Genomic DNA, 24344 nt, shown 5'->3' with positions numbered 1-24344 from the left:
AAAACTGCCTTGATTTTCCCCAGCATAATGCTGCTCTGCAACTGTTTGGGAGGGTGGAAAATACTGCAGGGCTCTATCGGAGTAACCAACAAACCCAAATGCTGCAAAAATCTAAGTTCAGCATGATTCCTTCAAGTTACCAAGAGCATGCTGATTATAGCTGAGGTATTTTCAAAATACCCTTTAAGACTGTTTAAGCGTGGACACAAGTTCAGAAATGACTAACTATTTAATACCTTTGCTTGGAATAAATGTTTTATAAAGAAAGAGCACATGTAGTAAACTTTCTGAAGTTTCCACAAGCATTATGTGAATTAGAGGTCAATGTGTAAATCAAGATTTAGAACAGAAAAAATCCTGATAACTTGGCAAACAATGTTGGCAGACTTACTCAAGGATTTCAAATTACATTGATAAATATAGCCCATACTTGACTTTACAGTCGTGCTTAAACAAAAGCTATTTCCACAATTTCATCATTCCTTGAAAAAAAAGTAAACCTATAAATTAGGTTCCTTGCTTTACATTTTCTAAATATTGTCAAATATAGTAATAGATAATATGCATTCTGTAATATAAATCACTTTTCAAACTTGATCGTGAGATGCTGCATTAATTGCAAACTGGAGTACATATATAATTTCATATTTCATTATAAAAGATATAGCTCTTTTAAAATGTTTTTATTGTCTAAATAATTACATAACTGTGGATTTTATATTAATAAAAAATCTGCTCCTGAAACATAGTTCTCCAAAGAAGTCTAATTCTCTGTTACTGTACTTGTATTTTTCAAATGCTCCCAGTATGCATTTTATGCAAATCAATTTTGACTCAAAGACATTAATTTCATTCTAAAATACCTTTTCTAAAGTTTCTTTAAAAGCTTTAACATCATTCTACAGTACTTGCTGTAAGAATACATCAATGCCTGTAAGTCAGTATGAAATTCATATTGACACAAGTATATACATAATCTGGAATCTTATTGCTGAATCTAGAACACACTATCAAAAGTTTCCTGCACCTCCATTCAGGAAAATTTCCAGTTTGGAATCTCCCTGAAACACAAATATTACTTTAAATTGAATTTGAGGTGTTACATCTATGCTCACTAGATAACCTGTATGCTCCATTTATATATGCTACTGTGGTCTTTTTAACCAAACTGGAAATTAATGGACATAGAAGAAGCAACTATTTGCTTTCATTGTCCAGCAGAAGGCAAGAAATAAAAATCTCTTAAGTAAGTCTTACTTTATGTAACTTCAAAAATGGAAGATGCTTTCTGTAGCTACAGTAGTTGTACTAATAAAATGTACCTCCTTATCCTGAAAATCAGCAAAAAGAGAGTTTCCAGTTGCCACAGTAAAATCAGGATGCAGTTAGCACTGACATTAGCAATGCTGTGGTATCCCATCCATGTGAGCAGGAGGGATCTTCACCATGCTTTTTCTAAATACTCTTTTTCATCTCTTAATAATGCCTACACATGCAAGTAGTCTAATAAATTTCAAGTCACCATGAATTGTACATGTAATGAAAACACACATGTAGGAATTAGAGCTATAATCTGTCTGGCAGTCTCTTAAACCTCTTACCCTACTAAGATTAAGACTGGGTAAAACTGATCTCCTTGCACATAGATAATCAAGCGTGAGAACCACAAGCCCATGTAAGTAACTGAAAATGCTGTTCTATCAAAGTCACATTTTGAGGCCAGGATCAAAACCTGACTCCTGATTCTCTACTACATTACTAGTAACAATACTAAAAAGAAAGACAAAAATAAAACATTGGCCACACTGAAGACCTTGAAAGTTCAGTGAAAGCAGAATTATGCCCTATACCCTTTCATGTAAACTAATTTTATCTAAACAAACTGTCTAAACCCAACCCATGTAAATGGATAAATATGCAAGCCTATATCTGAACATACTGGCCCCCCAGACTCTGTGCTGTCTCCCTTAAGGACTCAGATGCCATCATGGATCAGCAAGTAGGGACTTAACAACAAAAGCCATTGGTGGATTTTAAACCTCTGAAAAGATGCAGAAATAAAAGTTGAAACAAACTGCTCATTTCAGAAAATTCTGGGTTTAATGGGCACTGCTGTATTTATGGGGGAAATGCAGCTATGAAGAAAAGCCCCAAGGTACAAAACCAGACAAGAGTTTTTGCCCTTTTAAGAGCTTGTCTGCATAGAAATCTCACTGCTGTAAGTACAGTAGAAGTCTTTGTGTACCTGGCTGCATCCAGAGAGTTTATACTGCAATTTATTCCCTTTAAAAAAGAAAATAAACACATCACACAGAAGGCACCTTAGTAATGGTTTAAGTATGTCTGGTCTAGGATCTGTGCAACCTGTGGTTGCAAGTTGAGAACCTCCTGCTCTGCACATGTCTACTGAAATGCATAGACATGCACTCTTTCCTATTACAGATTATTTCCAATCATGTTTAGAAAGGAAAAATTGTATCAATCATTGTAAGAAGCTTCCTTTTACTACACCAATGGTGAGGGAAATAAGCTGAGAGCGATATAAACCCATGGCTTCAAACCACTTTAAACCACTGACCTTTTGGTATGTTTAAAAAACAATGAATCAAAATACTTAGTGTCTTTTCTGGTAATGAAATGCATTGAACATAATGAAATGTCATTGTGCAATGAAATGTCTTGTGCAATGAAACATGCAGTGACTGAAACAATGAATGAATCAAATGAAACAAGCCAATGAAACGATGAATGAGTAAAATGAAATAATCCAAATCAACCTTTACTTTTGGACCCCTTGTGCACTGCCAGCTCTTCTCTGCTTCATTTGACTCACTGTTCCCTGAGGGCAGGAGGTGAGGGAGGTGTGAGTGTGGCTGAAGCACAGGTATAATCCAGATCCATGGATGTAGTTGGCAGAGAGCCTAAACAGCCCCCATGTCACTCCATCCTGTACCTGGGCATGGTCAAGCAGGGAAAGTGAGGATTAACAGCTCCCCTACAGTGTACCAGGTGTCACACAGTGTCCCTCCAGTGCTCTGCTAGAAACTGAAATACAAGCCAAGTAATGTGCAGCCTTCACTTCAAAACCTGCAGAGGTTTCACTGGTGGATATCAAGGGTTTTCTCAGACATGGCTGTTGGCAGCCACAGCCCAGAATCTTGTTCCTGGTAATGTATGAATGCATCCATGCTACCAAGAGCTCTGTGGAACACCTGAATCCTGCGCTGTGGAAATACACAGCACTCTTGGGATCTTCTCCTGAGTCTTTTCCCTAAGTCCCATAGAAAGTACATCAGCCCCAGATTTCTCTCACTCACGTGGTGTTTGTAGGCTCAATCCCTACAGTAAGAGACCCAGGACCTGGAGAACAGTATTTGTCAAGGTCTAGAGGGAAACCACAAGACAGATGACTGAGTAGACAGGGGAACAGGTGTGCAAACCAGGTGTGGGATTTGAATGATTCCACTGCATATTTCCTATTTCTTGAGCAGAAGAAAAAAATAATCATCAGAGCTAATGGGTAAAGAACATTCTTCAGTACTGTAATACAAGCTACATTCGTTTTTTTTGTGCAACTAACTTTCAAGAGCTAGGCAATGAAATGTAGTGTACTCCAAAAAAAAACCAACGGAAACTAAGCATGTAATCCACCTCTGGAGGCTGCTGGCTCTGAGAGCAAATGCAGACTGTGTAGAAATTCATGGAGAATCAGCACATCAACCAGAAAAGATGATGTTTCCTGTATCCCAGTAAGCAAAATCCCAGCACTCCTCTTACTTGAGTTTGTCACACAGGGTCAGTGCAGATGCATTAGTGGCAGGCAGGAACAGCATTAATACGAGAGGGAGGATTTAAGTGTATTGCCCTTGTTTTGCACGTGCTGACGCCTTCCCAGACCAGCAGCTCTGCAACAGTGAGTGTTTGTTCATGAAGGGGGAAGCCAATATTTGTAACCAAGATGTAGGCAAGTGTACATTTCAGAATGTCTTACAGATAAAACTCTGCTTAAGCTTCTGATGTTCCTTCCCCATTCTCATGTGGCTGTAGTTGTTCTCTTTCTTGTTCTTCCTGAGGTGGCCTCACACGTTTGAAAAAGCCCATCTGTGATTCAGAGAACAATTAAGAAATTGCATTCTGATTTGTAAAACACAGACACATCCTTTCTCTTTCCTTCATGATCAGATCTTAACTGATTAAGTTGTTTTTTCACTCCTACCCTCTTCCCTCATTTTTGACCTCCAAAGACAGTAAATATCAGTTGAAAAATTAAGCTGAGTTCAGCACTATCACAGGCATGCTCTTTTATTCAACTTCTTCCTGACAAAGCTGAAAAGATACAGTTATTCCAAAAACTTAACTGATTCAGATGATTGGGACCAAGGCATTTCTGCAAAGTGCTGGTACTATATGAAATAATACATCACTAATAGAGAAAAGCAAAAGATACAAAACCCCCCAGACACACTACTTACCCTGTACATGACAAACACTAGAACAGCCAGAAGCAGCAACCCTGCTAGGACGGCCAAAATTATAACCCACACTGGCACAGGCATGGGCTGTGGTTGAATGCCCCATGTAATATTTGTAGTAACCTGATTGAAAAACACAATAAGTCACACTTTGAGGCATAGTGACATGCTGACTTCATCCATTACATCTTGTATACCTTTATCCTTTCATGATTATAATCTTAATCCAGTATAAATTACTTTTTCTCTCTAGTATAGCTATAGATTTGTGCTGACATAAGAACTTCACTGACCCAAACTTAATAGGATTCTAAAATTAAATTATAATAGGGGGTTGGGGATTGTTTTGCCTGCATTTGCTTTTTTGCAATCAGTGATAACATGGCAACATGTCTTCTGTAATTTTTGATGATTTTCATGAGGATTGTTCACCATCATTTTTTTCATTTAAGTCTTTCAAGCCACAAATATTGTCAGCTCCAGTCTGTTTTACCATCAACTGTATGTGTACAACTGAAATAAATACATGAAACAAATAGCTGATAAAATTAAAATTATACCAAGCCATAAAAATGTTACTCAATAACTGTCTTTGCACTAATTTTGAAGTGACTGAATATGGTAACTCAAGCTGGATGCAAATGACTTACTACTGTAGAATTGTGGATATCTTCAAAGGAAAGGTTCTTATAAGGGAACTCTATAACACTGAAAGAAGCAGATGATTTGAGAGAGTAGGAATGGTTCTGGTATTCTTTCTGCGTAAGAAAAACAAAATTAGTATTGCATGTGTGTACAAAAATCACTTTTAATGTTTCAAAAACAGTGACAGAATATTCACAGTCACTCACATTCATGAAAGTTTGGGTCCAAAGGCGTGATTTTAAATACAATATTGCACTCTTTCCCCTTTCCAGGTGACCAACTTGACAGACAATCTTTAAACAGTCAGCAGTTCCACAGCCCTGTATATAAAAACAGGAAGGATATTCCAATATGAAAATATTTGGAAAGTCCTTAATGGCATTAGTTTACCCATAAACTTACACTGGCAAATAAACTCTTAAAATACATTAAATAACCTCCAGTATCGGATAATTATAGTTTGAAGCTACAAAGACAGTGATATGGTATTAAGTTTATTTCCTATTACAGATTATTTCCAATCATGTTTAGAAAGGAAAAACCTTCCTTAGATTTGTTTTTAAGGACTTATAACAGGACTGTAGGTGTGTTGTTAATGCCGCAGTGCCAAGAGCTCACCAAAGTGTGCACGTCCCCCTCCACGGCAGCTAAATCTCTTCGGCTGATGCGGTGGTCACGATGGTCCTCCCTGCTAAGTGTTTCATTCCTGTCATCATCCTTGGAAGCAGAAATCTAGGATACACCAAGGGAACGCAAACAATCATGTAGTTACTTGCAGATTCCGAGCTTAAGGCCAAGAAAATTCCTAACTGCAAGTTTCTCTCTTTCAATCCTAGCGATTTTTCAGACCCCGGCTGGAAATAAATCATTGTAAATTGTAGAGCAGAAGCACAGGAACTTTGTATTTATACATTCACTGGAGTTGCTTTTTGGTTTTCAAAAATAAACAAGTATTCTTTGTTATTCTATACATTGATTATCTTCCCTCTGTCCTTTTTTTGCTGAAATTCTTCTTGAACTAACTGAATTTCACTGCCTATACTGACTTTTATTTCTTGTTCTAAACTGTCCTAGAAATCAACCCTCTACACTCAATTAAACTTGCTGGGTTTTATCTGGTGTTTCTTTGCCTAGTCCAGCCCAGGAAAAAGGAGTTCCTTCTGCTCTGTAAGTCCCATGTTTTGCTGGCAGCGACAGCTAACCCTTATTGTTTTTTGTGACCTTTGGATGAATGGATAAATTCATCCAAACTGGATAAATTATCCAGTTGGATAAATAGATAAATGTAATATAAAAAATAATACCATGTTCTTCCAAGAAACAAACTCCAGGAAATTTAGATAAACAGTCCAGAAGTGTCTGGTATGTTTTATTCATGACCACATTCATTGTAATTCTATTGCTTTGGACTTACATAAAAGAGCCTTATTGTTAAAAAAAACAAAACCACAAAACAAACAGAAAAAAAACCCCAGCCCACAATAAAAAGAAACAGGACAAATTGATCTTTGAGTTGACAATTTTGAGCTGCCATTTACCTTTTATTTCACCTGCTATATACATTAATATGTACTGTGAAAAAGTGTAGACTTACTCATCAGTCACAGATGAAAAACTATCTCAGTTTGTCATATTCTCAGGGATCTGGCTATTTTGAATATTTACAAAACAACCAAACATACTTCACTCCACTCAAAGGGAAAGTCCTGCTTACCTTAATTTTCAGTGGGTTGATTTCCATGTCAGAAGTGCAGTTCATGGGACCATCAATTTCATACTGCACAATATACAACAGCGTGTTGTTTTTATATTTGTAAGGCCACTGCAGAGTCATCATCACCTTGCTGAATGCACTTGGACCGTTGTTTCTCAGCTGATTATGAAAATAAAATTTACAGATATAAAAAAGTAATGCTACTTTCTCTGTTAATGTGCATATAGTTGTTATTTTATGTTTGAGCCACGAATGTGATACTGCTACTACCCCTACCCTCAACCACTTATGGCAACAGCATCAAAACTTTACCTAAAAGTGGTAAAAGTTTTAATTATTATTATTCATACAGCTCCCTCAGTAAGTTTTGCCTAATTAAACAATCTAGATTAAATCTTTGATAATTCTTTTAAGGGAATTTTGAATACTTAAATTTTGTTCACAGCAAAAGACTTCAGAGCAGTGATTCAGAACAGAGTACAATCATTTACAGCCATGAGCCATTTCCTGAGCTCACATTACTTCAAATGTTTATTTAGATTTCAAAAGGTAAGAAAACAAAGTATATGTAGTTATGTGGGTAATCAACCCCTGTTACAGTAATTGCAGGCATTCCAACCCTTCTTACTGGATATACCAGTTATTGGCCCAGCATTAAAAAAATAAAATCTCTCCTTATATGCAAGACGAAAGAAAAAAAAAATCATAATTTACTACAGAGAAAAGCTACACCAAAAGATTTCTTTTCACTTAGCACAGAAGCATGTCACTGAAATCATTAATAATTCAACACCTCATAGATGTGCTGAACTAGAGGCCCAATGTCATCTTCTGTTTCGGGATTCTCCTTGGGCTGCCAGTTTGCAATAGGAAGAAATATGTGGTCAGGGGACGACACACTAAACAGCAGAGCAAAGGAGTGGTTATTAGCAAGTATGAAACAATAAATGGGATTCTCTAGAACATCTAAAGAAAAAAAAATCAACACGTTTAAAATACAACTGCCACTTCTTCATCCTCTACATATAACCTATATAAAACCTATATAAATTATATATAGTGTACTATATATAATCTAATTTTATATAATCTGCATAAAAGAAGTGGTTTTAATATTAAATGTTCAGTTCTTTTCTCTAGGTTAAAAAAAGATAAAAGACACACAAGTCATCCAAACAAAACCAATGGGAAATACTGTGATAATGAGAAATATTGGTGATGTAGAGCCTTAGCAGTACAGTCCTAAGACTAGTTCAGCCCTGAAAACTGTGAAGATACCAATCATGCTTTTCCAGTGTGCCATCCCCTACCTCTCAGATACTGAACAAATTTGTCACAATGATGAATGTAGGGGAAATTTTAAAAAATTAACACTCAGGAATCCAAGTTTACTGATTAAGCAAGAGGAATTTTTCAGGGGAAGTAAAAGTGATAGAGTAACTAAGTCATTACAATATTAATACTATGTTTAAGGCTGAAAAAGGTGAGGAAATTACAAACTTAAATTCCACAGAATCTTCAACTTTGGTTTCAGGGGTTTTCAGATGAAACCCCAGTCAGTTTGTGGAGCAGAAAAGTGACCTGCAAAATTGTAAAACTGCAAACAAGAGGTGTGATTTTTTTTCTCCTTCTAAAAAATATTTCTAGTAATGGAGGCACAATATTCCTTTTTGGAATTCCTTTTTTAATTATTTGGAATTATTTAAGATCCAAAGATCCAAAGGTTGACTAGAGAGAACCATATTGTCTTTATGATTAAAAATTCCCTAAACCTTCCTGAAAACTTATGCAGACCTGAAAGGAAGTTCAGTGAATATAAATAAGCAAATGTGCAAAGATCCTTTAAAGTGTTTATTAAAATGGTATTGCTTACCCTCTAATTTCAACAGCTGCTAAAATAGCAAGGTCAGCCTGATAATATGCTACTGGGCTCAGGTTGTCATACAGGTTGGAACTGCAGGGAAAATAAAAGGTAAATTCTTAAACGAAATAAGCAAAGTATTCAATAAAAAAAACCTCACACTTCAAAGTAATTGTATGTAACATCATAGCATGACTCCTGAGCCACTGTAGGAAAGCAAAGTTGCTAAAAACTAAGGAGCAGATTCCAGCAAGTTCTCACCTAAATGCATGGAAGTCGCACCCTCTGCATAGTCTGGGGGAGCCTCAGCAAGGAGAGGTCGATGAAGGACACAAAGTGAATGCTGACTCTGTTACATGGCTGTCATGTAAGAAAATACAGGGGACATTCCTCCCTCAAAGTGGTGCTGGGAGCAGAATCTTGATCTCCTTCGACACATCTGATTATTCTGTCTCCCTAACCAAACACTTTCCTTTACAAAGACCTTTTTGAATCTTCTAATTATTCTTCATTGGTGCTGTAATCAACAAACACATGCAACAGCATTTTCCTCCTGACCTGTAAATACCTCACTCTTTTAGGGACTAGACCTGCTCTGCTAGGAACAGAGCCAGCATTGGAAATCTAGCTTTGTGGGTTTAAGACAAGCAGTGTGATCCTTAAAACCTCTCCCAGATAATCTCCTGGTAATGCCTGTCACTATGAACTGTGATTACTGTGTTCCATTGCACCACTGCTCACCCTTCTGGCAGCCACAAGTCATGGAAGAAATTTTCTTTCATAAAAGGCCTAAAACACTAGAGGAGCTTCCCTTCTCTTCCCTCAGGAGACAAGCATGACTTGAGCAACCTCACTGACTGTTTCTGACCCAGTGACAGTGGCAGGTGACAGCTGTTGGCCTAAGGGAGGTGACAGACACCCCAGAGATCACTTTGTGCAAAGAACAATCACACCATGCCACCCATGCCACTGGCATACCTTGCCAGCTGATGGAGAAGGGGAAAAACTGAACAGAGAGCAATGGGAGATCAAAGAAATATTTTATGTGCCAAGGTCTTTGATCGGTATGGCAAACCACTCTACCATTAGAATAGAATGGCAGCCTTAATCTTTCCTAAATCCCATAGATGATAAATGCATATGTGGATGAGATGAATTTATTCACTACATTAAAGAAAAATAAAGCCCTTAAATGGAAAAGAAAAAGTGCTTTTGGTCCACCGCAGGGAAAAACCAAAACAGCTGTATTCATACTGTCCCTTAAAAGCAACATAAAACTGCATTGGGTAAGGATGCTCCTAATGAACACATCTCCAACCTTAAATATCATCTCCAGAAGTTACAAATTCAGATTTATATATCAGATTTATATGACAGTGCTGTGATCATCTGATAATTAACAGGAACACTACTGTTTTGTTCCATTTAATTTTCAGGCTCTTTTAGGCTGGCTGCCGTGATGGCTCACTGCGTGGTGCTTCTGCTCAGACAGCCCCATACATTGCCTGCCCTGAAAGACTCTCCTCCCCTAAATATATAAAATTCTGGCTTTACATCAGAAGGAATTCAGAGTTCAAGAAACAGTTTTAAAAGAGGGCTATAAACCCAAAGTCATTCTGTGGCACAAGTGTCAGCAGAGCACAATGATATGCACATAAAAATATTCTTAATTTTTTCCCTCTATTTTAGGAAAGCTAACTCAGCCTGTTTATTTTTCAAGCCATTATGAGGCAAAGACAAGAGAATTAGGCTGGAATGATACTGTGTAGCTCACAGCCTATTTACTGTGTGTGTCTTTTCCCAGGTGAGGAAGTAACTCAGAGATTTCCATACCTCCGGATTTGCAAGTCAAACTTGACAGAGGTGTCCATCTCAGACTGCTGGTGCACACTGAAACGCAGGCCAGCTAAGAGCTGGGGAAAAAAATCACTGTGGTTCAGTTGGAAGCACAATAAAACACACAATAAAAGCTTCTCACTGCTATTAGACTACAATGAAATTGCTTGAGACTCCTGGTGATGAGAGAACACACAGGCAGAACTGGAAAATTAAAGCTGTCCAGTTCATCCAGGCTGGAAATGTACTGCCCTCTCTTTAGATTGCAGCCAAGGCATCACTGCCATAAAATACAAAACAAAGATTGCATCATGCTCCCCACCCTGCTTCTGCCATTTCTACACATAACTGAGCCTCCCTAGACGTTGCAAAAAGTGTTGTAATATGAGCAGGGAACACATTAATGATTCAAAATTAATTCCCAAGGTTTGGTCATGTCAATTAATATTTGCTTTAACATATGTGCAGTTCAGCTCGATACACTTCAAAAGATTTTGGAAATAGCATTTATTCATCTGTACAAGATAGCTCTTGGAAGAAAAGCATCATGAAATTGTTATAATTGTGACTGATTTTCACTTCATTTCCTCAGAAAATAAGACTTACTGTGTCATAAAATCTTCCAGGTCTCACTAGTAATTTTATAATTCTTTCAATTTCAGCTACATTTGTTGGAACTGTAGAGGTTTCAACTAGACACTGTCCTTCCTCATGAAAGCAGGCAGAAAAGAGATAAACTAAGAGAAAGAAGTGTTGTGAGCTAGCTCTTGATTATATCCAAAAAAATACCTATCAGATGAATATAAAAAATTCATGAGGGACCAAAGTCCCTCAATTTCAATTTCAGCTACATTTGTTGGAACTGTAGAGGTTTCAACTAGACACTGTCCTTCCTCATGAAAGCAGGCAGAAAAGAGATAAACTAAGAGAAAGAAGTGTTGTGAGCTAGCTCTTGATTATATCCTAAAAAATACCTATCAGATGAATATAAAAAATTCATGAAGGACCAAAGTCCATTAATTCTACTATTTAATAAATTACTCATTTTGAGTGGCATCATAGAACTCATGAATGCTCCTTTCAGTCTTTAATTTAGCTGGAAAGTACCGCTGTACTAATCAAATGTGGGCAGCTGAATGTCAGACCTAATCTTAAATTACTGTGAGAAAAATTCCTGCCCAAACACTGCTGTGGTTCAGGAAAATGCCACCTGCCCTCCTGGGTGAGCTTCCAGACACCTGTTGGACCAAACCTTACCTTAGTTCCTGCTTTCATGGGATTGCCCAGGTCACAAACTACCATGCGAGTCTGATTCTCTGTTTTAAAAGCACATGACAGTCTGGCTAAAGCCTGCAATAAACCAGAAAGAAATACTAAGGAATGTTAGTTTTCACATCTGAACACCTGGATAAAAGTCTGGAGAGAAGTCTAGTTATGCTGTATTAATTTTAATATAATTTCTCAGCCATAACACAGTCAAGTACTAAAGTGAAATAAAATCTGAGTATGGAAGTCTCCAAGGAGACAAATGTTTTTGATACAAGACAGACCTGTTTTCAAGGTTATAAAAGAGAGGGACTTTGAAAAAAACTGATCACTTTTTCAATGCTTTGCTCTAAGACTGAAATAATAGAAACCACTACAGATTTCCACAGCAGCACCTCAAATATGACTTCTCAAAAGCAGTTGGACTTTTACCTCGTTGTTGCGAACAACTCCGATGAAATCTGCTTGGGGTGGAACAACGACAAAGAGCTCTGCTTCATAGGCTCCCTCCCCCTGGTTCTGAGCACTGACAATGAGGGTCAAGGGATTGTCATCACCAATATAGATCTGCTTCTGATCACTAAAAGAAAAGAGTGTGAGAAAAAGCTCTGCATTCGGGTTTTAAATTGCATTGAAGTGGCTGAACTTCAAGGAACAAGAGACATTCTGAAATTTCACAAAGACACTGGAGATATCTGGAGGCAGTACCTTTGCTTCAGGAATGTCAGGAGAGCTCTAAGGTACTTTTAAAAACTTTTAAAAGTCTATAATCACAAGTGGAACAAGTATTACATGTTCTATTGTAAGAATCTTTCCTGTAAAATGTACCACAAAACAAAAAAACACACACCTTATTCTCACAAGGAGCGAACAATTATGAGCAGCTAAATCCCTGTTCACATTTTGAATTACAGGCCCATTTTGCAGAGGTACAACACATATTTATAACAAAACTCAGGGGAAGGCTCAACTACCCAGAACAGAGCCAAGACCTCTGCAATACCTTTGGTTCCAGATACAAAGAGACAATCTTTGCAAGAAATGTGTTTTCATTTCACCAACTACAAGCAAACATCAAGGTATCTGCACTGATGTAAAATGTTACTTAAGTGTTTGCATGAATTAGTGCTTGTGAAGCACTAGCTACATACAATGTGTGTGTGCTATAATGCACTAAAAATAGATTATGAGATAATTCATTAAGAGAGGTTTTAGGGCACACAAAGTGTAAAAAGCTCAGTCTCATGCAGGAATTACCACTGAAAACTTGTTTCTTTTTTCCAGGTTTGACAGAAGATACTACCAATACCAACAATTTTTTTTTTTCATACATGTGACAAGAAAGCCCTTCTCCTCCCCTTGCTGGATAAAATCACATCTTCATATGTCTACCTAATATTAAACAACAGAACAAAGATACAATGGCAGCTAGCAGTGCCATTTATTCTCACTATACATGTTCAGCTTAGCAAATAAACATGGCTTATGTATAGTGGAGGCTGGGGTGGGAGTGGTGCAATACATGCTAAAGACATTAGGTTACAAAGCAGAAAATGGGCTTTCTTTAAGGCATATAAGCCTGATTTTAGATAGTATGCCATGAGTCCTACTTATTTCAACACATCCCTTAAACAAAAGTATTACCAGCTACTGAATTTTAGACTTCAAGTAGGGAAATTGCCTTTCCTTGTTGTATTTTTGTCATGTACTTACCTTTCTACTGACACCTCCAGCTTTGGTTTGCAGATATTATCATCCCCACAGTCCAGCAGAATATGGGCCTATGCAAAAATCATACACATACTGTTGTAATAATTCCTTCATCTGTTCTAACATTCATTTTCAATAATACTGTTTCACCACCACATTAAAAGAAAATCCTACATAGCTGGTTATGAAATGTTTTCATGTCATTAGTCTCAGAAGAGAACAAATGAGTTTTTATATGTGGGGGACACTGCCTCCTCCTGCCCTACTGCAATTTGAGGACTGATGTTTACACCTGAACCATCTTTCCATACTCAATAATCTCTTCATATTAAGTTGCATCCTCACTATCTTCTTTACAAACAAGTGTAAAAATTTGTAAAAAGGGCAGAAATAGAAATGTCTATTACCTTAGGAGAACTATAGGGAGAAACATAATGTACATAGAGCAGCATAGTATGAGAATGGATAAAACTCTCCAAACCTTCAATATTAACACCTCCAGTACTACTCCAGCTGATTTTCTCCCTAAGATGAAGCAAAGTATGTTCTGAGTTCTCTCACCACAGGCTGTGTAAGCAGTGTACCTGTCTGCTCATATTAGCAGGAGTGAACTGGTTGAGGATGGGGTGCAATCCTGTTGAATCTGCAGCTGTTCTGTAATCCAGACGATATTCCATAAAAATAGTAATGGGAGTTAGCTTGTCTCTGAACTCAGACTCATCCTGAGGAAACCAAAGATTTGAATCACAATTAAAGTGTAGTAGGAATGGAGAGGCCAAAATAACATTAAAACTTCTGAGCTCTTTTCAAAGTATAAAATCTCTTGTCAGAAAACCTGCACAATTTTTAGCAGCAACTTGCCTGTTTAACAAATGTAAAACTGGAGCATACAGAAATACTAAGTCATGGAAATCCAGTCACAAGGATCATAAGGGCTACACAACTCTGCTCTTTCCTGTCAGACCAAGCTCAGTCTGCTTCTAAGATGTCTCAGAGATACTCATCTATGGACTTACAACTTTTCCTTCCCGAAATTATTACCTGTCACTTGGAAGTTGCTGACTTTCATGTTGTTCATTTGAAGTTTTTCTGTTTATCAAAAGTTGATCCTGCCTTTCAGGATCAAGCCATCTCTAAATCTCAGGATCAAGCCTTACAAACCATCTCTTAGCTTTACTATTTACTCAGTGTAAACTCTGCTTCACTTGCAAGAGTAATGAAAACTACTGACCCTAGCACATCTCACTTCAAAATCTTATTTCAGAACATGTCTTCTATGGGCAGAAACTTATTGAATATCTATAGTTTTAAACTGTTTTTTCCCCCCCATTTATGATTCTTTCATATAATTTCATCCTATATGAAATTTTTCATTTTCTTTATGAAAATGTCAGGTAGAAATGTGCTAAATCTTTACTAACCCTGAGAGCTGAGATGTCTAATTCTGTATATAACCCAGGCAAAAAAGTCAGGTCAAAGAAAGTATTACCTACCCTCTGTGAATCCTTAATGATTGTTAGCATTTTTATTTGGTTTTTTTTTAGGGGGAAGTACGTGTTGTTTGTTTGATTTATAAGTGCTCAGAGATAAATCTGAGCTGCATAGAACTTACATGGCTACATACAATGTTTCTTCTACCGATTTAAACTTTTAATTGTGTTAGCATCTGTTCACATTGATGGGGATGAAAACAGAAAGACTGAGAAAAAACAAATTTACTATTTCAACCTTCTCCCTCTTCTCTGCTATTTGCATATTTTGGCTTGTCAGTTGCAGGTCTGTATTTTTCTTCAATTTTTAACCTCCAAAGTACATGGGACAACTTCTGCTTATTGACTTTCACGTTCCTTGGAAATTATAATTAATTTGGTGCCTGGATGACTTATCCAAGAAGCCCAGAACAAAGCCCTGAATTGAATTTCCAATGAATTTAGGAGCCAGGACTTCAGGCCCAATAAGATTCATCATTCATTCTGTGACAGCAACAGTAATTTGTGACAAACATATGATTTCAGTAATTTCAGGTCTATATGCTGAAAATGAAGTTTCTCTAGCTTTTTTGTCCTGTTTTGTTTGTTTGTTTTTTTAACACCTAACACAATGAACTTATAATAAACAATGCACCAAAAATTATTTGCTTAAAACATTAATGGCTACTTACCCTCAAGAAGGCGTCCAGTTCCTCACAGTTCATCTTTCCCCCCTTTGTAATTGTCATGTTCTTCGAGTGGCTGGGCTGTTTGCTGTGGAGAAAGAGAGCTCTCCTTATAGCTCCCTTCTGCTTCAGTTTATCCAACAGCAGCTCCACCTGGAAATCTGGCCAAGCCAAAGGATTTGGGTCAGGGATTCTTCATTCCATTAAATACAGTGCAGATTGCCCTCAGAAATGGTGCTGAACACTGATTTCAACTACAATGAAAACTTAGTGGTTGCCCTCTTAAAACTTCCAGTTTTTTCCAGGTAAAATCTGTCACTATATTAGTTCTCAAGCACTGCAGCTGTCCTAAATTGGATTCTGCTGTTTCCTTAAACACTGGAAATATGTAAGAACACAGATGCATTTATAATTTGTAATTGCTGTGGAACTGCAAGAACTAAAGTTAGAATTTTTCTCCCCTAGAAAATTTAAAGCAATCTTGCAGAAAACACTTGTATTTTTAAATACTATTGGTAATCTAATTACTTTAAATATCTTATATAGGTAATAAAACTTAAAATGCATAACAGATATTCATATGAGCCTTCCTAGATCACACCACCTCTGTACGTGCCACAGAAAATAAGGAAGAGATTTTGCAATCAGTAAACAAAACCTGATTGCAGCAGGCTGTTTGCCACACCACAAAATCTCTTGGAGACAACTTAAGAACTTGTTTGAAACAATCTTTTCCTGATTCTGATCCAAGAATCTGATGAAAGAAGTCAGTGATATCAATCAAAAAGTCATGATCTCAGCAGGATATGACAAGTCCCCTGTGGCTTGTCTGTCTCTCAGCCCTAATAATGCACATACTTGAATATTCTTGTATAAAGCTCCCCTCAATGAGAGCTTCCATAAATTCTGTAAATTAGAAAGGGCTTTCCAAGACTAGTTAACCACATAATTGAACATATGTTTAAAGTCTGAGGTATGATTCAAGTGACTTCACCACCACTACAGCTAGAAAATCCTGCTGGAGAGCCCCATAGATGTACATGCCACCCAAGAGGCAGCAGGGTGCAGCAAAGGGCACCCAGCTGTTAGTCATGAAAATAACAATGGCCAGGGCTCATGTCTGCATACAGCACAACAAGACTTCCAACTTTTAAATGAGCAGAACTTACTGAGTGAGTTCGGGAGCTTTCCTTTGCCATCTGCTTTTAAGCAGAACTTTACTTTGAAGCTGTTTGAGAGGGAAAAAAAAATAATTTCACACACTTTTTCTCTCATTTTCTTCTAAAATTCTTCTAATTATATATATATATATATATTCTAATATTCGTCTCTTCTAAAAATCCCCACTATTCCTCACTATATAAATTCCTCCAACTGTGCTATGTTCAGATGTATTCTCTTTTTGAGACTCTAGCTCATTCCCAAAAGCTATTTCCTACTGATGGATGAGAATTAGTAGACAGAATTGCAGGCAATGCAAAGCTTTGGAATCTTGATTCATCTAGGGACAATCACCTGTGGACTGGAATGTTTATTCCTGTAATCAAATGAGTCCTACTTTTAAAGCTATCCTACTGATCCTGAAAAGAAAGTTAGCGGTAGGAAGGGAAATTGGGTTTGGATAATAGCCTGGGAACCAGAAGCAAAAGCAGTTTACAGAGCAGATCATTGCCCAAGAGTGTACATTAGTGGGTAAAACCACTGCAAATACCATGAGATGTGCTGACATCTTGGGATGAGCTTACTCTGCCCAGCAGGGACAACTGGCAGTCTCTGCAGGTTTTGGGAGTCACTCTGGCATCTCCTAAAGACAGTGCTGGTCCTCCAACTGCTGTCAGAGAGTTCTTATTTTGTATTGTCTGCTCTTTCAGAAAAAATCTGTGTTTGTCTTTTTTTTTTTTTTAATTAGCTGACTAGACTTCCTGAGACCCTCTAAAATTAGAAGGTTACAAAAATAATCCCAAGAAGTCCCTCCCCTCAAAGGAAAATACAGATACTCTGCTTACCAAGAAACTTTTACATCTCCCAGTGAACAGGCTTTGTTTTCTGGGTTTAGAATGGTTGGATTAACTTCCAGGGCAGCATTTACTCTAATAACTGGTCTAGCCCTGCAAAGAAAACATCCTCTTGAAGAACACTCAACATCCTGTTTGACAATGTCCCCCCCATCAAACTGTGCAATATACACAAACACACAATATTTAATGAAACAACAAGACAAACAAATAACAATTGACTGGATGAAGCTTTTGTGTGCCCTTTCATTTCCATCAGCCACAACATGGACACCAGGGTAAAGAGGAAGTCCTACCTACTTATAGCACAGACCAATATATTCTCCCAAAATGTGCAAGCTGGGATGAGAATATGGGATTGCAGTGTAATAGCTTGGAGCTGCTGTGTCAGTATCTACAAAACTGTCACTCAGAAAGCCTTGAAGACAGTTTATTCATGTTTTCTCCTGGCTACATATTAATGAGAAAGATGAATTTCAGGCAGCAGATAGGTTTACTAGGTTAAAAAAACAGTATAGTGTTTTTTCACCTCCAGAGGTTTGGATGGTGGAGTAGTAGATTTTCAGACTTCCCTGATCCTGCTTTCTTTTGTAGCCCCACAACTCCACTGAGCTTTCCCTCAGGTACAAGCACAGAGGGACCCTTACCTGTACAGAACAGCTGTGTCAACACCAAAGGCTCCAACAATCAAGTCTAGAAAGAGAGGAGACATTGCACATTACAACTTGCTGGTTGAAATATGCTGTTTCTCAGAGGTGGGACTGCTACAATAACTGAGTTATTGTAAAGTGCCATTTGGAGCAGAGGACCTGGATATCCATTTTTGTCCACATCTGTGGCTCCTTTCAGCGAGTACCCAAAGCTGGGGGGCATAGTGCGAGCGGCCCACTGCCCTTCCAGGATCTGGGATGGGATGGCATTCAAACCACTTGCTCCTCCATTGTAGATATACACAAGTCCTCTCTTGTCCTCCCCACCATATGGTGCAGCAACTGCAATATCTGAAAACCAAAAGAAGAATCATCAACATCTGCAGACACAAGCTAGAACATGTTTGTGCTTACATCAATCAATAATTTCTGATATTACAGTTTCAATGTGTGTCAGTAGGGAGGAAATGCAACCAGCTTTTAAAATGCTCATCAATGTTTGTTTATTGCTCCTTTTATTTGTTCTGCTTTTTCTCTTATTATTAGATGCTGTTTTTTCTGGAAAGTATAAATGTTTAACAAGAACGTGTCACAGCCTTTTATGGGGAGAGGAAGGAGAGAAATGGTTCTACAAACACTTCTGCACTTTTGCAGTAAAATCATATGGATTTGGAATGCTTTTGAGGTTTTTATTAAAACAAGCAGAGTTAGTCACTGTGGGTGCCAAACCACAAAACTAAGTGTGACTCTCTTCCCATTTCATTTACATGCTCGTGTTCCTCCAAAGGGTGGGACATGTTAATAATTCTGGAAAACTTAAATCATCCTAAACCAATGGTAAATATTAAAATCCAGTCTATCCCAGTCATGGCTTGGCAGCATGCTTTATGGAGAACTTCCAGTTAGTGCAGTTATTCTATTTCTTAAATTTAGAAGTACTCACTGTAAATTACTAACAAATTGTAAGAAACAAAATGCTAATTAGACTATCTGCAAGGACAGCTCTGGAAGTGTACATATGATCTAATTTCTACATTTCCACAGACAGTTCAAGGACCAAACATGAATCACTACTTGGAATAATTAAATTTCTCCTTCCTCTATTCTGAAATTTGGGAAAGTTTGAGGAAAAAAAATAAGGACTCAAAAGTTTACAGTTTTGTATTTTTGACTTCTATTTACAATCTTCATCAAGACAGTAAAAATTCCTATCTTGCACCATACTGTGATGGAAGGCATTTTAATTAACACTCCCAAAATAAGGCAGAGCAATAAAACCCAAAACAGACTAAATAACAGCAAAACAATTAAAAAGAGGCAGCTTTTGCTATGATTCTCTTTCCTACAGTGTATTTCAAGTGTAAGTATGGTGGAATCAAAAAAAGTTTGCGATAATCTCATCAAGTGACTGGAATTTTGGCTATCAGCTCTCCAATGTCTTCTGTAAATAGTTGCAGTGATATTGCATCTTCACACTGATTCTACATCCAGTTAGCAATTAAAAAGGTCCCTTCCAATTTCAGCTACACTGTGAATTTATCACTTCATCAAAAATAAATTAGAGTTACCTGGGAATTTGAAGTAACCATCTATTGTAATTTTTGATCTTACAGAAAAGACTTAGCTTGCAAGCAGAATGGAAAAAAAGAAGATTTTAGGTGGAACTCAAATTCCCACTACTCTTTAGGCAGCTCTAGACTATAATGGGCATTACAAAGTGTTCTCCCTATGGAAATCTCCATCCCAGCACTACATGATTCTTGTCTGCTTCATTGATCTTCATTCCTATCAGAAAGCAACAAGAAAACTGGACAAGGGATTTGAGAGTCTTTGAGTCTGACCAGTTGTGTCAGACTCGAACTTCTCCTCCAATTACTCACTCAAGACACTCAGCTCTTGGTACATTTGGCTGTAGCTCCTATGCAGTATTTCCACCAAACTCTTCAATTTTGAATAATTTATTTTTTTTTAAAATACCCTACATTTTTTCTCAGGAAAATCTTTTTTATAGAACATTTTTAACCGGCAATCTGAAGTAAAACCTTCTTTTCTGTCATCACTGTGTTTCTAGAGAAGAAAATGGTCTTTAAACAATGGACAGAGGAAAATGATATTGAAGATGTCCTAACAGGTCGGAGTGGAGAGTCAGGTATTTTATTGAAGTTTCTATTGTGGTCATGGCTTAGAAAGCAACCAAGTGTTCAGTGTAAGAGCTAAAGCAGTCCATGCTGTGGTGTCAGTGGTATAGTCTCTGCTCGATGCATCCATGGAACTCCTGTTAGCATTCCTGGGAGTAGCATACAAGCATCGAAAGGAGTCTAGACCTCAGTGTCCCACACTCGCTCACGGCTACAGTGCCCAGTGTTTGTGTGCAGAATCCACATTCTCTGTGCTGGCTGGGCTCCCTCTACAATCAGGAGATCCTGACCAAGAATCAATATCCTACCGTTGAAGCCGTCCTGATCCAGATCCCCCAGGGGTGCGATGGAGCTGCCGAATCTCGCAAAGATCTCAAAACCGTTCAGCTTTGCTGTCTGAAACCCTCCCAAGGCTCGCTGAAGGCAGATGGTTACTTGGCCAACCTCCTGAAGCTTCCCATCTGAACTTCTATCCATATAAAGAGGGGCTCCAATGAACAGATCTGTGTAACTGGAACAAAAAAGGACAGAGCTCTTTGGTAGCTGCGTGACAATTCATTCTCTTCAGCACCTGTTAACTCAGCACTGAAGTCAACACTCAGATGAAAGTTAGCTATCTTGAAATTCAACTGAAGGAAATATTGACAAAGTAAGCAGAAATATATGAAAATTTAGTGGACTTTGAGCATGTGAACATACTTAAAATACATTTATGTAGATAAACACAAAAACAAACTACAAATGTTAAAACAAATGTGGAGTGTTAGCAAAAGGGTTGTGCAGATGTGTTAAACCAGCAATAAAGATAGAAATCTAGATTGTGGGGAAAACCTTTCACTAAAAGCTGTTTTTTTTTCTTTCCAGAAACAAGTTGGGTGGAAAGAGGTGAGTTGAGTTCTCACAAGTTGGTGAGAAGGAGAAAAGGATGCTTACTTGTCCCCGTCGATATCTGTGGCAGCCACTGAATACCCAAAATAGGCAGCCATCTGGAAAACAAAATTCAAACCAAACCTGTGAGTTGTAGTGATAGAAACATAAACAAGTTTACATAAATCTGTATACAAAATACATCAGGGAGATGATAATACATGCCACAAATCTTTTTTTGTTCATTTATTTTTTTGTTTCTCTTCCATATTCTGTTAGAAAGTAAACCTATCAGTTACTTGTCCCATTTCCCCTTTCATGATCCAGTCTCTTTCCCAGCTCTCAAAACAGGCAGCATTTCCTTTATTTAAATAAGATTAGAATTCCCTCAGACTTCACAAAATTTTGCTTTGGCAATCAAGCCAGTAATATAAAACCTATTATCTAGTACCCTAAACAATGCTGCAACATAGGAAAAGCTTCCTGGTCACCCACCACACTCAGCAAAGCCACACACCTGTTCTCCAGTGAAGTTGTACATGGAAGACATGTTTTTCCCATTGTAAATGGACACCTGCATGTGAAGAAATACACATTACAGCATACCAGCAATAGTCACTTTTTTTTTTTTTATTGTAAAGTTTAATATTTCAAATTTTTTTACCATGCCCAGAGTTCTTGCTGCTCGTGGGACTCCTGACACAAAGTCTGAAACATAAAGCAAGACACAGATAACAGCCAGGTCCCAAAGCACCTTTGCTAAACAAAGCAGCTCATCCCTAGCACTTGATGCATTTCCCTGTGCATTGGATCATTGATTTGAAAGATCTTCCCAGCCTATTAACATGATGTTCTTACTGAAGCAGGGGGCTTACCTTCGATGCCATCACCATTGAAGTCTCCAACAGCTACTGAATAACCTGCAGAGAGACAAGACGAGGCTTTAAAACCTTATTAAACCTTTCATCTCTCTTTACACTTTTCACAGTTGTCTCTGTGCACAGTCCTCCTCTCTTCATCTTAAAATGCACTGGTATAAATATTGTCTCAAAGCAGCTTAGACTATGAAGAGCTCCATGAGTGGCTGTAATTCATCACTATCCAGGAATCTGAGATGAGAAGATGAAAATTTTAAAATTATCATCCTGGGAATTGTCCTGGTATATCCTTGCTTTTTCCTGAGCCTGGTTAGACATAAATGAAGCAAAATTACGATTTCCCACTCCTCACTGTTTTTCTTCCAAAACATAATTCTTTAACATTTTTATTTTGCTTTGGTGGGTTATTTAGAAACAGCTGCTTTTAAATAACAAGCAAACAACCACCTATGTGACTAACCCCTCATCATGAAAATATAAAAGTCATGAAAATATTTCCATTAATTTTGTCATCAGGTGCTTTTTGAGTCAAGTCTATGGCAAAATAGCTACAATAAATAACTAAAGTTCCATCATAAATGTATGACTGTGTTTTCAGCAATGTCACCCCCTTGTTATCTGTTAGATGTTGAACTATTAGCTGTGTGATTTAGTTGTAAGCATCAACAGTTCCAGGGACTGTTCCAGGTGGAGGTTTCTCATTTCCCACCACATACCCAAGTAGCTGTCATCAAAAGCAGCACTGGCAGGTCTGGTTGCTAACTGGTCATCATACTTTGTACTGTAGACTTTGGAGTCGTACTTGGCCACAATCTCCGTCACTCGATCAGAAATAAGCTGGCCTAAAGAGAGAGAAAACAGCTTAAGACCACAGCCAGAATTTGTGATCTCATTCACTGAAGTGACCCATTTATGGAATGGTGCCCTCGAAAGCAGCGGCTCTTGCTCCACACTGACCGGGCAGGGGCCAGCTGCAGCAGTGCCAGGAAGGACACAAGTGGAAATATGGATCCTCCTTCAGCAAAAACCTGTGCACATACTGAATCAAAGGCACACACAGAGCTCTCACTGAACACAGAGGCCAATCCTACACTAAGGTGGGACTTGAAAGGCAGTGCAGAGATCTCATATGCAGAACTGAGCCCTTTGGGTGCTCCTTGCCCAAATACCACAACAGAAGAGCCTGTTTTGGAAGATAAAAAGCCAACAGAATGAACAAAAATGAGATGATCACACTGTATTGTCATGTTCTCCATTTTCACTTTCTCAACCACTAGGTGGTGACTCCATTACATTCTTTTCTTCGAGTTTAAATGAAAACTTTAATCAACCAAAAACCCCATTTACAATGGTACTTCCTTCACACACATATTCGTATGTGTATGAAGTGAGGGAAAAACTCCTCCTCCAGCATCTCAGGATGTGGAATAGAAGTTTAGGATGACAAATCTCGTTTTCAGAAGTATATTATTGTCTTCTATTCAGAGCCAACTAGGCTTTTTTGGTAGTAGAAGAGGATAAGGTTGTTTTGGCAGATGAAGTGTCACTTTTGCCAAAAAGCAATAAAATTAATACAGGAACCTAATTTATATTATATTGTACCTGCAGTTTAGCTTCAATCATTCAATTTTGTTCATAATTTAAAACACAGGACTGGAACAAGCCTCCTGTGCTGCTGCACCTCCATGTAGGCTGGCATGATACAGAAAATCTATTAATAAATGTTAGAAGTTACATTAAAAAGCAGGCAGCAGAGTTTGGCAGCTGTGTCCTGGTTACAGCAGCACCCTCCTTTGAACAGAGAGCTGCAGCTAAAGGCTGAATAATCCTGCAAACAAACACCAACAGAATCCCACAGGAGCAAAGTATACAGGTAATGCCAGGTAGAGGTAAAATGTGCCCCGTGGCACAAACCACTTAATACAAATGCAAAACATCTTTGTTGTTAGAGGAAAACAATGAAATTCTCTTTAGAGGGGTTATTTCTCACTGAAAATGCACCCTTTGTATGTGTGTCAAATTATAAAACATGTCGATAGCAGAACAAAATATGCTAAAGGGAGCTTATCCTGCTGATGAAAACAAATCCCAGGGACAATTTTCCAGGGAAAATGCCTTTATAATGCCCATGGAATTA

At 37.9% G+C, this 24344-nt stretch overlaps 1 protein-coding gene across 1 annotated transcript in view; it reads right to left on the bottom strand.

Annotated features, from left to right (window-relative positions):
• Positions 1 to 3836: 3836 nt before the first annotated feature.
• Positions 3837 to 24344, bottom strand: part of ITGAV (integrin subunit alpha V) — a 40515-nt gene continuing 20007 nt past the window's right edge. The window contains exons 7-30 of the mRNA XM_015635115.2: positions 22924 to 23049; positions 22205 to 22249; positions 21994 to 22037; positions 21847 to 21903; positions 21396 to 21448; positions 20771 to 20973; positions 18484 to 18675; positions 18322 to 18367; positions 17666 to 17767; positions 16829 to 16887; positions 15666 to 15820; positions 14089 to 14226; positions 13508 to 13575; positions 12227 to 12374; positions 11786 to 11878; positions 10526 to 10605; positions 8705 to 8785; positions 7625 to 7730; positions 6832 to 6990; positions 5736 to 5849; positions 5324 to 5437; positions 5123 to 5230; positions 4473 to 4595; positions 3837 to 4101 (exon numbers count right to left, since the gene is read on the bottom strand). Of these exons, the coding sequence (XP_015490601.1) occupies positions 4006 to 4101; positions 4473 to 4595; positions 5123 to 5230; positions 5324 to 5437; positions 5736 to 5849; positions 6832 to 6990; positions 7625 to 7730; positions 8705 to 8785; positions 10526 to 10605; positions 11786 to 11878; positions 12227 to 12374; positions 13508 to 13575; positions 14089 to 14226; positions 15666 to 15820; positions 16829 to 16887; positions 17666 to 17767; positions 18322 to 18367; positions 18484 to 18675; positions 20771 to 20973; positions 21396 to 21448; positions 21847 to 21903; positions 21994 to 22037; positions 22205 to 22249; positions 22924 to 23049 (2510 nt within the window). The 3' untranslated portion in view covers positions 3837 to 4005. The remainder of the gene's footprint in view (positions 4102 to 4472; positions 4596 to 5122; positions 5231 to 5323; positions 5438 to 5735; positions 5850 to 6831; positions 6991 to 7624; positions 7731 to 8704; positions 8786 to 10525; positions 10606 to 11785; positions 11879 to 12226; positions 12375 to 13507; positions 13576 to 14088; positions 14227 to 15665; positions 15821 to 16828; positions 16888 to 17665; positions 17768 to 18321; positions 18368 to 18483; positions 18676 to 20770; positions 20974 to 21395; positions 21449 to 21846; positions 21904 to 21993; positions 22038 to 22204; positions 22250 to 22923; positions 23050 to 24344) is intronic.

The sequence above is a fragment of the Parus major genome, chromosome 7, assembly GCF_001522545.3.
Source record: "Parus major isolate Abel chromosome 7, Parus_major1.1, whole genome shotgun sequence".
Classification (NCBI taxonomy): Eukaryota; Metazoa; Chordata; class Aves; order Passeriformes; family Paridae; genus Parus; species Parus major.
This window is presented reverse-complemented; position numbering and strand designations above follow the sequence as displayed.